The sequence below is a fragment of the Candoia aspera genome, chromosome 3 (assembly GCF_035149785.1).
Source record: "Candoia aspera isolate rCanAsp1 chromosome 3, rCanAsp1.hap2, whole genome shotgun sequence".
NCBI classification, from domain to species: domain Eukaryota; kingdom Metazoa; phylum Chordata; class Lepidosauria; order Squamata; family Boidae; genus Candoia; species Candoia aspera.
The window spans coordinates 65,126,007-65,143,873 of record NC_086155.1 but is presented as its reverse complement, the minus strand read 5'-3'; the positions used below and the strand labels follow the sequence as shown (position 1 = coordinate 65,143,873).

Sequence of the window (17,867 nt, the reverse complement as noted above, 5' to 3'; positions counted from 1 at the left end):
TAGGTAGCCCCTCCCTGTGCTAAGCCACCGTGCAGTTTGTTTGCTATTATGTAGCTCACTGAGCAAACCCAGCAATTTGTTAACTTTTATGGCTTAATTTGCTGTGCAACCCCAGCCAACTGTAGTTTGTATAAAAATCATGGGCTACTGTGAGATGGTAGTATAGTCATAGTTTACTTAAGCAGAACTTACTCCCAGGAAAATGCACCAACAAAAAAAAATCAGCAATCACCTTTCCTTCTACGTCCTTTCGTATTTCTCAGAAAAATTATGATATGCATACACAATTTTAAACATTATTTCTATAAAATATATTAACTTCACGGTTAAGGGAAGCTATTTCTAGATCCTTTTCACATAGCCAAAACTGTAGGACATAATAACTGAGTTATGTTTCCATCAACTGACACTCAGGGAATGCATCGATATAACAAACAGGTAAAACATGTAATTCTCCATAATTGCACTTCAGCTGAGCAATGTAAATTCAAATCTATTTTGGATGATTTGATCATTGCTTGACTCTTCACTGGAGTTTAGAACATAAAAGCGAACAACCTTTGTGGGTCAACTGAGTCATCCTTTTGATGTTTTAGGTGTAGTCCTGGAAAGAGGAAACCACTTCCATTTTAGAGCATCAAGAAGGAAGTTAAAGTACATCTATAAAAATGAGCTCTTCATTTGGCAACTGCCTGATTTCTAGAAGCTAAAATAGCAGATGGACAAAACAACCCTTAATTTTTCAAATAATAATTTCACAGCCACTTACGTGCCCCAAAATAGTCACAGTTTCTTTTAGAGCCTAGATTCAAGGAACACCTAAAAGCTGCAGAAAATGAATAGGGACATTCAAAACACCGTATCAGTTAGGTTAATGAAAACAGCTATGTCAGGGTAGCAGTGGGCTAGGAGACCAACAGCCTATTCTACTGTACAAGTGTGTACTGCAAAGGTTCATACCAGACTTCATTCTTTGCACATGGGTACCAAGAAAAATCTGTAAGCAGCTGTCTAACATAAAGCAGAAGGAGAAGAAAAAAGCAGAAGTGTGGGGTGAAAAACAAGTCACCCATCACAATAAAAAGATACTCTCCATAAAACAGTTTCAGTAGGATCCAAAGGATATAATATTTCATCAAGGAATAATGTAAGTCCATCCAAAGTTTTGAGACCATTATTGGGGGCTATGCTCTTAAGGTCCCACATGAGGGGGGGTGACAACCCCTTCCTCCATTGTTCAATGTCCTCCCTTAAAGTTCTGCCCAATAATTACTTTATTGGTGCTTTTCTTTCTTCAGGTGTCATAACTTGTTTTGTTTTAGTGCCAGGCCCTTAGTCAATAAGAATTAGTTGAATTTATTGAAGGGAACTTCGCATTTTAAATTTGGAACAGTTTTTTTCCCAATCTGAATTTTCAAATATTTGTTGCTTTTAATATTTATTTTCTGCTTTGTAAACTGGCTTTCCTGTGTATTATGCTTTAGGGTTATCTATTCTTGGATGCTATCCTGAGAGCTGTGGCACAGGATAACTCATAAATTAAAAGAAAAGGAAAATAATGTATCAATTAAAAGACTGTAACCCACTCCTACAAGTGTATTACACCAGGATACTCTTAAAACTATATTAGATTATTTCTGTAGGAAAAGAAAAATGAGGAAGAGATTAAAAATACTGCAGAGAAAATGGTAGGGATGCCCATTTCAATTTTGCATGTGCTCAATCATATATCTATTCAAACACCTACCTCTTTTCATTTTTTTAAATGATAAAGAACTGATTTTATTTGTACATGCAACTTTCCTATACATACTATTTTGGTATGCAGATTTACCCAATGTACACTAACACTGTGCACATATTTCAACAAAGTTCATCAGCTTTATAAAATTTGGAGAATTCAGTGGTCAGGGAATTGTAGATGAGGATTCGTATTTTAAAATGTGGACGAATGAAATACTCTTAACAACTTAGAAAATACTAGCAAGTACATTCCGTGTTTTCTATTAATTTCCTGCCTTAAAAGGAGAGGGACTACATTTTAAAAAAAACTTCTAGTATATACTTATATTTAGAAATAATCATATTTCAAAGCTACTGAAAGCTCCTGGTTGCATTCTTAACCTCTCTAATATGGTAGCTGGACACTGAAGGAGAACATAGGAGATGACTGGGGAATTAGACATGCCAATTCAATACATCCAACAGCCACAGCATGCTAATCATAAAGCAAAATCTTGCTGAAGCAAACCTGAAGGTCCATTCACTCTAATAGTCTGATTGTTTTTATACTGTTCTAAGTTATGGTGAACTGAGCAAGACACAATTGGCTGGCTTCATACAACATAAGCCAAAACTCAAACAAACTACATTATGAGCCCCCCCACCACTCCATACCTATTTAATCTGCAGTGCATACCTGAGGCTAAACAGCATTTATCTTGGGTCAGTCTTGCCTGCAGAATCAGGGACAGGAGGAAACAGATCTAGAATTAAGGGGAAAAACCCTCCCTGATCACATTTGCCAACTGCTTGATGGAAACATTTGAAGTTGCTTAAGTTGTATGCTTGCAGCTGTTCTGCAACAGAAAAAAAAGTGGACCTATGCTTGTTCCTTCCATGCCTGCGCCAACAGAACAACACTAACCCTGTTTTCTAAATGTGATCAGGAGCAAAAAAAAAGCAACACTTTTCTCTCTACATTTCTTCAGTGACTAGAGATGTGACCTGCAGCAGGAGTGGGATATACCTATATGTGGTGGGACACTGTCTCTCAGTGCCATGTGTGAACCCAATCTGTTTCCAGACTTATGCCCCTGGGAAGCATATAAATTGATAGTTATCCCAAGGATTGTTACTGGTACTTAAACATTCACTACTGTACCTCTATCTATTCAGGTTCCATTCTTAGCTTTGCAACTTGTGTATCTTCATACTTGAGGTTTGAGCATTTCCCATACTATTTACTGTATTTACAGTACTTGCAAGTGATAGTAGAGGAAGATGCTGTTGAAAGGGGAGGTGAAAATAAAGGAAGAAAGTGAAGTCAGGGGAGAGGAAAAAGCTGTTGTTTTCATTTCAAGATTGGGGGCAAGCACACTAGCCCTGCTCTCATCTCACTTCCCTCCATCACAAGTTATAGGCTGAGTGTCTACAGTGGAGAACACTGAACATCCTTTGTCTATACAAATGCTCTCCATGAAAATCATGATCCTCAATGGGTGCATAGAAACAGTCTAATTTGCAGACATTCACATTCTATTTGTGCAAGTGAACAGCATGCTGACCACATAGAGTCAGAAGTCCTAAAAATACTTACCTTACGAGTAAGAGCTACTGAACTCAATGGAACTTACTACAAAATAAGCACATTCAAACACCAAGACATCTACAGTATTTCCTTTATGCAAAAAGAAGGCGGGGGGATCAATACTCCAAGAATCCCTTCCCTAATTTATACCTTAGCTTACATGAAGTAAGCTGGGCTAAACCAATCTATTCCAGAATAGCAGCAGCCTGTGTTACCTGGGAAAATCACCGAACTCAATCAGACATACTACAAAATAAGCATGCAATAGATTGCTGCTGAGCCCAGATTTCCACAGCCTCTCTGTGTATACTATTTTCTATGCATGTGTGCAAGACAGAATGAGCCAGAGAAGACTTAGAATGGAGGAGCAATTAATTTTACAAATGGGGTGCTTTATTTAACAGGCAATTAACCATTTAATATTAATTTAAGAGCCACTTTGGTGTAGTGCTTAAGGCATCAGGCTAGGAACCAGGAGACCATGAGTTCTAGTCCCGCCTTAGGTACAAAGCCAGCTGGGGGGCCCTGGGCCAGTCACTCTCTTTCAGCCTAGGAAGATGGCAACAGCAACCACTTCTGAAAAATCTTGTCAAGAAAACTGCAAGGACTAGTCCAGAAAGTCACCTAAAGTTTAAAAAAAAAACTGACTTGACAGGTGGGGAGGAGGAGGAGATGATCATTGCACAGACTGACTACAAACAACGGCATGACAAAGTAGCAACCATGGTGCATTGGAATATCTGCAAGAAATACCATTTGCCTGCAAGCAACAACTGGTGGGATGACAAAATAGACAAAGTAATAGAAAACAAAGAAGCTAAAGTGCTCTGGGACTTTAGAATGCAAACAGACAAGCACCTGCCACACAACACCCCAGACTTAACAACTGTTGATAAGAAAGCCAAAAAAGTCTGGATAGTGGACATTGCAATACCTGGAGACAGCAGTATAGAAAGAACTGGAAAAAATCACAAAACATAAAGACCTGCAAATAGAAGTAGAACAACTGTGGCAAAAGAAAGCAAAGATAGTACCAACAGTAATAGGTGCCTTGGGTGCAATTCCAAAACATCTGGAGCACCACTTAACCACCATCAGCACTGACAAAATCACCATCAGTCAATTGCCAAAGGCAGCTTTACTTGGAACAGTTTACATCCTGCAACCATACCTTTAATGCCATCAAACATCTGCCTATCCCAGGTAAAATGATCTATCTAAAATGATAGATAAAAATGCCAAGTCCAGTCTAAACATCCGGCTGACTGTGTGACCAACAATAATAATTTAGTGTTTTGTCCTGCCTCTGCCCCTTTCTGAAATTTATATTTACATATAAATTTACATATAGGAACGCACTGGCTAGATACCATAAGTATCACATACGTTCACTGCTGGATTTCCAGGACCAGTTTCAGCAGGAGCTGGCAACCCTAGCTGATGAGTTGGAGAACTAGGCACAAACACATAACTTTTATGGGTGTTCATAGTTGGTTTTTTTCTGTCTAATCTTGGGTGGGGGGGAGACTGCCTTAACTTTAGGATAACCTTCCTTTCAATAAATTGCTTGTAATTCTTAATAAAGGATAGAAGTTATGTATTCTCATTGCAAAGCAACCAACACTCCAGCAACTACTGCTTCTGAAAGATGTCATTTCTGAAATACATACAGAGCAGGTGTGAGAACAGTCTGCATTTGTCCACTGTTATAAGTACACCTAGCATGATGGAAACTGGTACACAGGTTGTCTTTCACTTGTAGCACGAGAAGTTTAATCATAGTCTGCTATTTATTCTTTGGAGTATGTATATCCTTTTCTCAACTGTCAAAATTAGTCAGGCTTAGCAGCAGAATAGAGAATGTCTACGTAGTCCGGTTTCAATTAATCTAAGATACTCAGAATAAAATATGTAGCCTCTTGAAGCCTCATGCAAGATTCCTCTGGCTTTTTATTTCACCTTGTGCTAACTATTGGAAATGTAGCTGTTCTCATTCAACTAGTCTCTTTGTCTTAACTTTGGAAAGCAACATAGCAGAATAATGAGTACATGTCAAAACTACGGTTTTAGAATGGATTTTAGATGTAAGCTGCTCAGAGTCCATGACTGGAACAGCATATAAATGATGTTAAATAAATAAATAAAATTTCCAGCAGGATTTATACCAGCGTACCAGGGTTGTTTTGTCAACAGATATAGGGAAACAAAATTTGTTTTATTGTTAGGAAGTTTCCAACCAATGAAATTTGCAAGCAGACTTGACAAGAATTCAGGTCGGGCATGCCAATATGGTTGGCAGTGGGCTAATCCTTCAGGGTACCAGTCCCTACAAATAACTCACATCCTAAATTCATCACTGAGGTGAGCTCAGCTGTCTAAATAATCCAAGATTCTATGTTGTTCTGCTTACTGAATTTAATATCCCTCTTTTTCCTCTTCTAGCAGAATATAGGCCTCCAAATAAGCAATTACATTGGCTGTACTAACATCTATGGCATTTGTTTACTTGATGACCATATATACTGTATTTTGTATTGTTTTAATTGTTTTTAATAGTTTTATGGTTTTTTATGATTGTACACCACCCAGCTTCAGCAAAGGATCGTTACCTTGTCGTGGTGCTGGAGCTTGAGCACCTCAATGATGCCATGAGCTAAACCGTGAAGGGCCACCCAAGACGGGAAGGTCATGACAGAGAGGTCAGACTAAATGCGATCCCTGGGGAAGGTAATGGCAACCCACCCCAGTATTCTTCCCGTGAAAACTAAATGGATCAGTACAACCAGAGATATGTCGGTATACCATCGGAGGATGAGACCCCCAGGTCGGAAGATGGTCAAAATGCTACTGGGGAGGAACAGAGGATGAGCTCAACTAGCCCCAGACGTGATGACGCAGCTAGCTCAAAGCCGAAAGGACGGCTAGCCGCCGACGGTGTGGTGGTGAACGGCGAATCCGATGTTCTAAGGATCAACACACCATTGGAACCTGGAATGTAAGATCTATGAGCCAGGGCAAATTGGATGTGGTTATTGGTGAGATGTCAAGATTAAAGATAGACATTCTGGGTGTCAGTGAACTGAAATGGACTGGAATGGGCCACTTCACATCAAATGACCACCAGATCTACTACTGTGGACAAGAGGACCACAGAAGAAATGGAGTAGCCTTCATAATTAATAGTCAAGTGGCTAAAGCAGTGCTTGGATACAATCCAAAAAATGACAGAATGATCTCAATTCGAATTCAGGGCAAGCCATCTAACATCAGAGTGATCCAAATATACGCCCCAACCACAAATGCTGAAGAAGCTGAAGTAGAGCAGTTCTATGAGGATCTGCAGCACCTACTGGACAACACGCCTAAAAGAGATGTTATTTTCATCACGGGAGACTGGAATGCTAAGGTGGGCAGTCAAATGACACCTGGAATTACAGGTAAGCATGGCCTGGGAGAACAAAACGAAGCAGGACATAGGCTGATAGAATTTTGCCAAGACAACTCACTCTGCATAACAAACACTCTCTTCCAACAACCTAAGAGATGGCTTTATACATGGACTTCCCCAGATGGACAACACCGAAATCAGATTGACTACATCCTTTGCAGCCAAAGGTGGCGGACATCTATACAGTTGGTAAAAACAAGACCTGGAGCTGACTGTAGTTCAGATCACAAACTTCTTCTTGCACAATTTAGGATCAGACTAAAGAGATTAGGGAAGACCCACAGATCAGCTAGATATGAGCTCACTAATATTCCTAAGGAATATGCAGTGGAGGTGAAGAATAGATTTAAGGGACTGGACATAGTAGATAGGATCCCGGAAGAACTATGGACAGAAGTTCGCAACATTGTTCAGGAGGTGGCAACAAAATACATCCCAAAGAAAGAGAAAACCAAGAAGGCAAAATGGCTGTCTGCTGAGACACTAGAAGTAGCCCAAGAAAGAAGGAAAGCAAAAGGCAACAGCGATAGGGGGAGATATGCCCAATTAAATGCAAAATTCCAGAGGTTAGCCAGAAGAGATAAGGAATTATTTTAAAATGTGGAAGTTCAATGCATGGAAGTGGAAGAAGACAATAGAATAGGAAGGACAAGAGACCTCTTCCAGAAAATTAGAAACATCGAAGGTAAATTCCAGGCAAAAATGGGTATGATCAAAAACAAAGACGGCAAGGACCTAACAGAAGAAGAAGAGATCAAGAAAAGGTGGCAAGAATATATGGAAGACCTGTATAGGAAGGATAACAATATCGGGGATAGCTTTGACAGTGTGGTCAGTGAGCTAGAGCCAGACATCCTGAAGAGTGAGGTTGAATGGGCCTTAAGAAGCATTGCTAATAACAAGGCAATAGGAGACGATGGCATCCCAGCTGAACTGTTCAAAATCTTGCAAGATGATGCTGTCAAGGTAATGCATGCTATATACCAGCAAATTTGGAAAACACAAGAATGGCCATCAGATTGGAAAAAATCAACTTATATCCCCATACCAAAAAAGGGAAACACTAAAGAATGTTCAAACTATCGAACAGTGGCACTCATTTCACATGCCAGTAAGGTAATGCTCAAGATCCTGCAAGGTAGACTTCAGCAATTTATGGAGCAAGAATTGCCAGATGTACAAGCTGGGTTTAGAAAAGGCAGAGGAACTAGGGACCAAATTGCCAATATCCGATGGATAATAGAAAAAGCCAGGGAGTTTCAGAAAAACATCTATTTCTGTTTTATCGACTATTCTAAAGCCTTTGACTGTGTGGACCATAACAAATTGTGGCAAGTCCTTAGTGGTATGGGGATACCAAGTCATCTTGTCTGCCTCCTGAAGAATCTGTATAACGACCAAGTAGCAACAGTAAGAACAGACCACGGAACAACGGACTGGTTTAAGATTGGGAAAGGAGTATGGCAGGGCTGTATACTCTCACCCTACCTATTCAACTTGTATGCAGAACACATCATGCGACATGCTGAGCTTGAGGAATCCAAGGCTGGAGTTAAAATCGCTGGAAGAAACATTAACAATCTCAGATATGCAGATGATACCACTTTGATGGCTGAAAGCGAAGAGGAACTGAGGAGCCTTATGATGAAGGTGAAAGAAGAAAGTGCAAAAGCTGGCTTGCAGCTAAACCTCAAAAAAACCAAGATTACGGCAACCAGCTTGATTGATAACTGGCAAATAGAGGGAGAAAATGTAGAAGCAGTGAAAGACTTCGTATTTCTAGGTGCGAAGATTACTGCAGATGCTGACTGCAGTCAGGAAATCAGAAGACGCTTAATCCTTGGGAGAAGAGCAATGACCAATCTCGATAAAATAGTTAAGAGCAGAGACATCACACTGACAACAAAGGTCCGCATAGTTAAAGCAATGGTGTTCCCTGTAGTAACATATGGCTGCAAGAGCTGGACCATAAGGAAGGCTGAGAGAAGGAAGATCGATGCTTTTGAACTGTGGTGTTGGAGGAAAATTCTGAGAGTGCCTTGGACTGCCAGAAGATCAAACTAGTCCATCCTCCAGGAAATAAAGCCAGACTGCTCACTTGAGGGAATGGTATTAAAGGCAAAAATGAAATACTTTGGCCACATAATGAGAAGACAGGACACCCTGGAGAAGATGCTGATGCTAGGGAGAGTGGAAGGCAAAAGGAAGAGGGGCCAACCAAGGGCAAGGTGGATGGATGATATTCTAGAGGTGACGGACTCGTCCCTGGGGGAGCTGGGGGTGTTGACAACTGACAGGAAGCTCTGGCGTGGGCTGGTCCATGAAGTCACGAAGAGTCGGAAGCGACTAAACGAATAAACAACAACAACAACACCGAGAGTCACTTGCTGAGATAGGCGGCTATAGAAATTAAATAAACAAATAAAATTCTGGCTTACGCTGCTCAGTTGTTTTCCAAGGGCATGGAGAACTATGACAGTAGCTTGGGGCAAGGATGGACTTTGGCCACTGCCCATAGTTTGTTTGTTTTAAAGTGGTTATCAATGTTTTATATGTTTGTATATTGGTTTTTAACTTGTTTTTATTGGCTTGTTGTAACTGCTGTGAGCTGTCCAAGGTCACTTTGGTGAGATGGGCGGTCGTACAAATTGAATAAATAAATAAATAAAATTAATGTTGCTGTCGTTAACATCCCAAATCAATTCACTGCAAGATGAAAAACTCTTCATTGAAGATTATGAACCATAAACTACCATGCTGGTCCAGTGCAGATTGACAGACTGATATTCTCTGACTTTCCAGTCTACAGGTAAGAGTACATGACTGGTTCAAAGTCACCCAGCCAGCTTCCATACCTAAGGGAAAACTAGAACCTGGCTCTCCCTACTTCTGGTTTAGCACTTTAATCACACTAGCTCTCATGATATTTTTATATGTCCATAAATCTTTACCTTCCTGATCTCTTTTTGCTAGCCTTGTTTTTCAGAAATGTGGAAATGAGATCTATCACCGTCCAAGTCAGATACCTTCTCCAACCTCAGTTAGTTTTGAGAATCAAGTGTTGGAACTTGAAACAGGGCAATAATTCTCTGCCTACCTATTTACTTTCTTTTCTACGGAATTGAAGATTCCATGGCTTTTGGCCTTGGGAATGTCTATGTCAGGACCTGCTCATCAGGGCATCGCAAGATTTAGGACCATTACAAAACTACAGTCCTACCTTAAATAATATTAAGGACAACACACATGCAGGGTATACACTGGAATGCTGCACAGATCTATGGACAGCAAAGCCAACATTGTTTCTACTGTACCTGACTGAATACAACATATAGATTGCTCTTAGTTCAGATGTTATTTTCACATATCCTATCAGAATGAGAAATGATAAACAGACCCACCCTCTTCTAGCCTAAACAAATAGTCTCCATACTTACAGCACCAATTTCTTCAATGGAACCCTGCCTGTGTGCAAGCACTGAGACAGTCTCTTATGTTGCCAGCTAGCACATACCCTAATTATTTGGGGAGTTCTTTTCCTATTTTTTTTCTTCAGTATTACAGCATAACTCAATTAACCCAGAGATATCTCTAAAAGATCAATTGCTTTTGCTGCCACCCGTTCCTAGATTGGGGGGCTCTGCCCACTGTCACTCATGCCCTGGTCACCTCCCTTTTGGATTTGTGTAACGTACTGTCCACCGGGCTGCCCTTGAAGAGTATCCGGAAGCTTCAGCTGGGGCAAAATGCAGCAGCGCAGGCAGTTATGTGTGCTTCTAAAACAGCACATATTACACCTCTGCTCCATGAGCTGCATTGGTTGCCAGTTCGCTTCCAGGTCCAATTCAAGATGCTGGTCTTGACCTTTAAAGCCCTTCACAGCATGGGGCCAGGTTATCTGAGGGACCGCCTCTCCCGGATTACATCTGCCAGCCCCCTCAGGTCTGGCAGGGAAGGCCTGCTGCAGGTCCCGTCTGCCGGGGAATTATATTTGGCAGGTCCCAGGAGGCGGGCCTTCCCAGCTGTAGTGCCTGCCTTGTGGAATCTTCTCCCTCCCAGAAGTGAGACTAGCCCCATCCCTCTCAACATTCCGCAAGTCCCTCAAGACCTGGCCATGTGACCAGGCCTGAGGTCCCAGGGGACAGGGGGGATTTTGTCAAGGCTCCCTTACTGTGGCTAATATCATCCTCTCTTGTTTTATGTGCCTTTTTATAGTTACTTTTTAATTCTGACTGTTTTTATGCGTTTGTTGTTTTTAATTAAGTGTTGTACACCACCCAGAGTCACTTTTATGTGAGATGAGAGGCTGTATAAATACGATAGATAGATAGATAGATAGATAGATAGATAGATAGATAGATAGATAGATAAAATATTTGGGTGTTGGCTCATTCTGAATGAGAAAAATACCAGGGCTGTATCCTATGTTCCAAAGTCATCCTTCTCTAGATGTGTGGTGCACAAAGGTGGCATTTTGTCAATGGCCCAAAGCATATTTCTTGAGAAGTAACTTAAACCATTCCAAAATGGATCCCTGTAGTTCAAAGCAAGTTCCAGGACCGAGCTATGGTTCAAATTAAGCCCTGTTTTGGGGAGAAGCCCACATGTATGTAATTCAATATTAAGAAAACACAAAGGCTATCATTACTCGCACAGTATTCTCAGTTAAGAAGATAAGATGCCACCGGAATTGAAATCCTGTCCCACCCTCCTGCTTAACTGATGGGTCACATGCACAGTTTTTTCTTAATAGTATTCCTTGGCTTCATAACTGAGAATTGGCAAAGTTACCCAGACTATAAAAAGCTAATTAATGTGGCACAGATTTCTTCTACTTCTGCATTTGCTGAAAGCACTAGGAAACATCTATTTAAAAGCCAGTTGAACAGCAAAAGGCAAGGAAGTGAGGCAGTTACCTAATTGTGTGCTCAAAATAGATATCATCCACTGAAGCTGTGACGCAAGGGCAGCCTGCATGCTTCTCAGCTGAAAAGACAAACAAACCACATTAGCTGTATACCTCATTGTACCAGAGAGCTCTTTTTCTTCACTGTAATTAGGTTTAGAATGGAAACAGGAATCTTAGTTGCTAGAACACAATTTACCCCATGGCAGAAAGTGTAAGAACTATGGGGCCCAACACACGGGGCTTCTTTAGAAAAGAGGACATACAGGACTGGGGAAAATTCCAGGCACGTGAATACGTTGTTGCCCAGAAAGCTTATGGATGAAAGGCCATTGAATCTGAAAAGATTGTTCAGCTTTTTGCAATGCCAACTCCAGAAGATTCACTGCTGGCTTTCCAACACTTCCTTTACTTTATTTATTTATTTGTTTGTTTTTTATCCCGCCTTTATTATTTTTATAAATAACTCAAGGCGGCGAACATACCTAACACTCCTTCCTCCTCCTATTTTCCCCACAACAGCAACCCTGTGAGGTGAGTTGGGCTGAGAGAGGGTGACTGGCCCAAGATCACCCAGCCAGCTTTCGTGCCTCAGGCGGGACTAGAACTCACAGACTCCTGGCTTCTAGCCCAGCACCTTAACCACTAGACCAAACTGGCTAAAAGGTTACACACCTCTTCTAATACAATAATTATTTCTACAGTTTCACAGGCACTGCTAACTTACAAGCCCTAATTTCATTTTACAAGCAGTTCTATAAGGATCATACAAGCAACTATACAAGAAGAATCAGCAGATGCATCAGATCACATTTAATTAGAAAACAGTCGTAAGCTATAATTATCTTAACTGACACGTTAAGGTTTAACTGATGAAACAGTGGGAGACAATTTTAATTAACAATCTCTTATTTTAGTAGGTGGGGTAAAGAGGACCTTCCACAAGTACAGCATACCCTGCTCTTCCAAAGGTTGCTAAACATGGCATAACAGTAGGAATCTGGTCCCACCACCCCTTTCTGACATTATTCATATGACAAATGTTGAAACAGAATTCAGGAGCCGGGCCAAAGAAGCAAGCCTGCGTTTAATCTCTGCTGTAATCCAAATGCCAGTTGCCAGTTTCAGAATTATTATTTTTTAGAATCTAGTAGCAAGTAGATGACTGAGTTTTGTACCTTTGGGTGATAGTCCATCACCAGCTAATCGAATCAGCTGGATCAGTCAGTTATAACTCTTTGGAGACAGGGGATGTGCCCAGGCTCTGATTAGAGACAGAAGTTGGCAGAAGTATTTGGGATAAGGAAAACTGCAGTTAATGGAAAATGTTACAGAAAACCTATTATGGCCAGATTTAATTTGAAAAGAAAGAAAGAAAGAAATAGCAACAACAATGAAACAATTTGTTTAGATGAATCAAAAATAGAAAAAAAATCCTTTCAGGAAGATTGGAAGCTTATTTATTTAACTAAAAATCACTGAGAAGGGGTCTCAGGTATATACAGTAGGTATCTCTCTCTATCTCTGCCTATACCACTGCTTAGAAAGGGTTCCAGAGTCAATGTGGTTAAACAGTAACATGAAAGAAACTCAACAGTCCAATGCTGCTCAGATGTTTTCTTCCCAGTGGTCAGTTTCTCTGGATCCTTATGCTATATGACTTTCCTCTACTACATTATGTAAGACTGCTAATAACTGTAAGAAAAAGGGAAGGGGCTTAAAAGACAAATCATTCTGGGCTTAACAGTTCCATTGGGGCTACTAACTATATTAACATGCTGCAATAAAACACAACCTGACCCTGTTAGATCCAGAAGTCATTAAAATGACACAACCAGAGCTTTTGGTCTGGAACTAGTAGGATTACCTTCCACTGACACCATTTTACTGAAATGCAGTGAGGAGGGGAATTATCTATATCACTGTATTCTACAGCTTGCTGTTGTATTATACCAGCTGAGCAGCTTTTGCACACTCAGGCAAAAGAAATACAAGTTAGTCATACGAGCAAAGAAAGAATGTACAGATCAAATTGCTAATGGCATAAAAAAAGTATTACAGACATTTCTTAGTAGAATGGGCAGCCAAGAAAGTGGCAGGCCTGTAAAAGACAAATGACATGAGAAGGAGTGGGAGGAAGGGAGACGTTCAAGGAAAGCTAATTGAGTTCTTTGCGTCAGTCTTCTGCATGAAAGGTGTTTGTAAGACACCTACTAGAAACTATATCTGAACTATTGTTCTGGACAGAACATCTGAGTAATCGTTATTAAAAATCGAGGTAAATGGTATTCATAGACAATTCCTTAAAAAATAAGTCTGAAATTGCTGATTTGCTGATAAAGTATTTTATTTTATTTTATTTATTTTTATCCCGCATTTATTATTTTTATAAATAACTCAAGGTGGTGAACATACCTAATACTCCTCCCTCCTCCTATTTTCCCCACAACAATCCTGTGAGGTGAGTTGGGCTGAGAGAGAGTGACTGGCCTAAGGTCACCCAGCCCGCCAGTCATGCTATTTATTTTACTAGAATGGCCACTATATCACGAGTTTTCAAATCCAGAGGGGAACCAGGAAATTAGAGATCTATATTCTTAACTTCCAGCTCAGACACTCTAGTAGAAAGTGTTTTTCTAGAATAACGTTAGAATTTTTAAATAAATAAAAGAAAAGGCTGAGGAACAAATTAGTACGACTTCTCCCCAGGGAATTTCTAAAAATAATTTCAAAGTGCCTAGCATGGAGATGATGAGCATCAGAGTATTTGCAGAAGGCTTTTTAACTCAAAAACCTTTGCAACCAGCTTTATCTATCTCATTCATAAGCGAAGAGACGTGAGACAGCTAAATAAATACAAGGTATTTCAAAAGGCTCGGTCTAAGCCAGTGTTTCTCAACCTTGGCAACTTTAAGACGTGTGGGCTTCCACTCCCAGAATTCTGAGGGCTAATTCTAATTCTGGTCTAAGCTGTTTGAACAGGCAGAAAATGGCAATTATGACTTCCTGCATACAAGTGTAACACACTGCACATTGAAGCAAAACATCCTGAGAGTATGATGCGATAAGCAAGCAAAAAACAGTTCTTGTCATGGTCACTCACGAAATGAACACTTAGGTGCAGGCAGTGAAAGAAACAAAACCAGGGTTGACAGCCAATGGCATTTTGGGTAAAAGTTCTGGACTGGGGTTGGGGAGATGCAGATTAAGTCTATCTTCAGATACGAAAACTCATTGGGTGTCATTTAGCTAGCCACTCTCTCTCAGCTCAGTGAATCTCACAGGGCTGATGTTGAGGGAAACAACTGGATAAGGCAGTGCAGGCAGGTTGTAAATCTAACAACATGTAATGTGAAGAATACGTTTGACATTAAAACTGGATATTCCTAAATACTTCTCCTTAATCAGCAGTGCAATTGCATTTAAAAGATGTCCCCCTAAAGTGTCAATAGATTTTTGTTGAGGAGGAGAGATGATTAAGGGAGGCAATAATGACAGAGGTATGTAAAATGATGATGTGGATAAAGTGAATAGATTTCTATCCAGAGAAACCAAATGGCACTAAATTCAGGACAAAGAAATAGACTGCTACCTAATTAATTTATGGAAGTCACTGCTATAGTGACTGGTGATGGCCACTAGTTTAGGGCACTTAAAAAAAAAGAAGTAATAAACAGCTTCAGGAAAGAGAAGTCTAGCAGCCATCATTACTATGAATAGTTAAATGAAACCTCTATAGTTAAAAACAGTTTACCTTTGAATACTAGATACCAAGGAAACTAAGAGTTGTAGCCCTCATATCCTAGCTGCAAGGAGATTGATTGGAAGCATCAATCCATTGCTCAAAAATAGGGTAGATCCTAATGAGTCCAGTAGCTTTTGTTTTCTTAAAGGTTAATCTGAAAAGGACCCCATGGGTAGACAACCTTAATATGCAGCTTAAGTGCAGAGAATGATAACATTCAAGCGTTCTCAACCCCCTGATCATTTGAAAAGTTGAGCTGGACTAGTAGAATTTGAATTCACTGTTGTCAATCTCCTTGAACTAATTGCCTTATAAATGCAGAAGCATGAAAGCTTTATGAAGCTACAAGGTCCTTTGCAGGAATCTGTGGTCCTCAAGAGTTCATCTAATAACAGCTTTCCATCATTTCTGGCTATGCTGGTTAGGACCATGGGAGTAGCTTAAAAGCAACATGTCTACAAAAGCAAGTACGTGCATGTCACAACTAGTGACCATCTTTCTTCAATTTTTTTTGCATTGCCCACTAGAACTGGCTGGGTAGGCATGCTTTGGGTCCTGTCTATTACGCAGTGCCACCTGGTGGGACCTAGGAAGTGGGCCTTCTCTGTTGCAGTGCCTGCCCTTTGAAACAACAGTCACACTGAGATTTGTTTGAGCCCGACCCTGCTGGCATTTCATAAATCCTTGAAGACTGGACGTTCCCCAGGTATGGGCTCTCTGTGAGTTCTGGTGAGCCCATCATTGTGGTTTTCCCTGGCATGACATTAGTTAGGTGGCTGAGCTGATTGCCCAGAGACACCACTGTGTTATTATTATTGTTTATGTTGTTAGTCATCATTTATGTTTGGTTCATTTTTACTCCTATGTTCCCCATGCAGAGTTGAGATGGCGAGATGGGTGGCTTTATAAATTGGTAGAATAAATATTTTGCACTTCAAGCTCTGTCAGGCCCATCCAGTGATATCAAAATCCAAAGATTATACACAGTAATCCAATAATATTTGGAGAAACCAGATTGCCTATACATTACTGTTTTTCTATTCCTATTTCTCCATCCATTGGGCTGTTTTATATTTCTAACCTGGTGATGGTCAGCAAGCAAATTAATGGGGGACAGAGAAGAGAACAGAGGTAGACAAGCTATCCTCGCTACCCATGCCTCCCAAATCTTGTCACAGTCACTATACTCATCATCACACACATAACCCCCAATTTTATTTGGAATTTGCCAACCAGGACCAGGCACCCTTGGTCTAACTAGACCTTCGAGTGGCTAAACCTTAGGCTTGCTTCCCCAAACCTGAACTCTCCCAGTTACTATTTCCCTAATCCCCGCTCAACCCACCGGTGATCATGCACGCCGTTCATTGCGAAGCACGGCTGGAAACATCCAACCCTGCCCCGTGGCGGACCTCGGCGCGAAACCCCGCAGCCTGAACGGCGACTGATCCCTCCCCAAGAGGGCTCAGCCCTAACTCGCTCGATCCACCTTAAGAGCGAAGCGCGGCCGTGCTCAGCCCACCCACAAGCATACCCGTTGGATTCAGCGAAGGGAGGGATGCAAAGAAACCCGTACCCGCCCCTCCGTCTGCCCGAGGCCGGGAGAGCAACGGCGGCTTACCCGAAAGACAAGCCGCCGTATCGATCCACTTCAGCAGCTGCCCGATGCTGAGCTCCCCGCGGTGGTTGGCGTGGCAGGGCTGCACCATCTGACTCATCTGGACCTCGGTGGCGTTCCGGTATCGCTCCATGGCGCGCTGTGGGGGGTCCTCTTTGGGAAGCGCCGAGTTTGTCGCCGCTGTTGCCGCCGCCGCCGCCGCCGCCGGAACCTGGAGGAGGGCGGCGCGAGCGGGAAGGCAGAGCGGCCGGGAGAAGGAGAACAAAGCAAGTCACGACTGACGAAAAGTAAACCGCAGCCAACCCGGCTGTCCGCGGGTGCAAGCCGGGCCGCGCATATAAGCGCAGCACGCACACTGCTTCCGCAAAGCTGCTACTGTTGCTCTCGTATTCTCGCCTCGGCAGAATCCTAGTCGAACGAAAATCAAACTTGGGGAATTGCCTTTTCCAAAGTTGGCTAGACAGTAATTCGGCCAAGCCAGCAATGGGGCGGGCAACTGTGGAAGTTAGATTCCAAGCCAAGGCGAGAATCCCCTCCATCATCTCTTCCATGAGGAATGGTCTCCTACCTTACTTTTCCATGGGAAACCCTCCCCTGCCCCCTTTCTTGATTAATTCAAGGCAGCAGCTAAAATTACCCCGTCCATTCACAAATTTCAGGCAACTTCCATCCGGAGCCCTTTACATAAAAGGCAAGACCAACCGCTTTGCACTCGGATCCCCTTCCGGAGAGAGAATTTGCCAAACAACTAGGGAACTTAAGCTTCCGCGGAAGTTCGGCTTGGTGCATGCAAAGAATAGAGCGGAAAAACTGAGCAACCGATGCCTACCATCCCTCATT

At 41.6% G+C, this 17,867-nt stretch overlaps 1 protein-coding gene across 2 annotated transcripts in view; it reads right to left on the bottom strand.

Moving 5' to 3' along the window:
• ACOT11 (acyl-CoA thioesterase 11) overlaps positions 1 to 17,199 on the bottom strand; it is a 47,925-nt gene extending 30,726 nt beyond the window's left edge. For both annotated transcript variants that reach the window (XM_063297989.1, XM_063297990.1), the window contains exons 1-2: positions 17,031 to 17,199; positions 11,675 to 11,744 (exon numbers count right to left, since the gene is read on the bottom strand). In XM_063297989.1, the coding sequence (XP_063154059.1) occupies positions 11,675 to 11,744; positions 17,031 to 17,160 (200 nt within the window). In that variant the 5' untranslated portion in view covers positions 17,161 to 17,199. The remainder of the gene's footprint in view (positions 1 to 11,674; positions 11,745 to 17,030) is intronic.
• Positions 17,200 to 17,867: the final 668 nt, after the last annotated feature.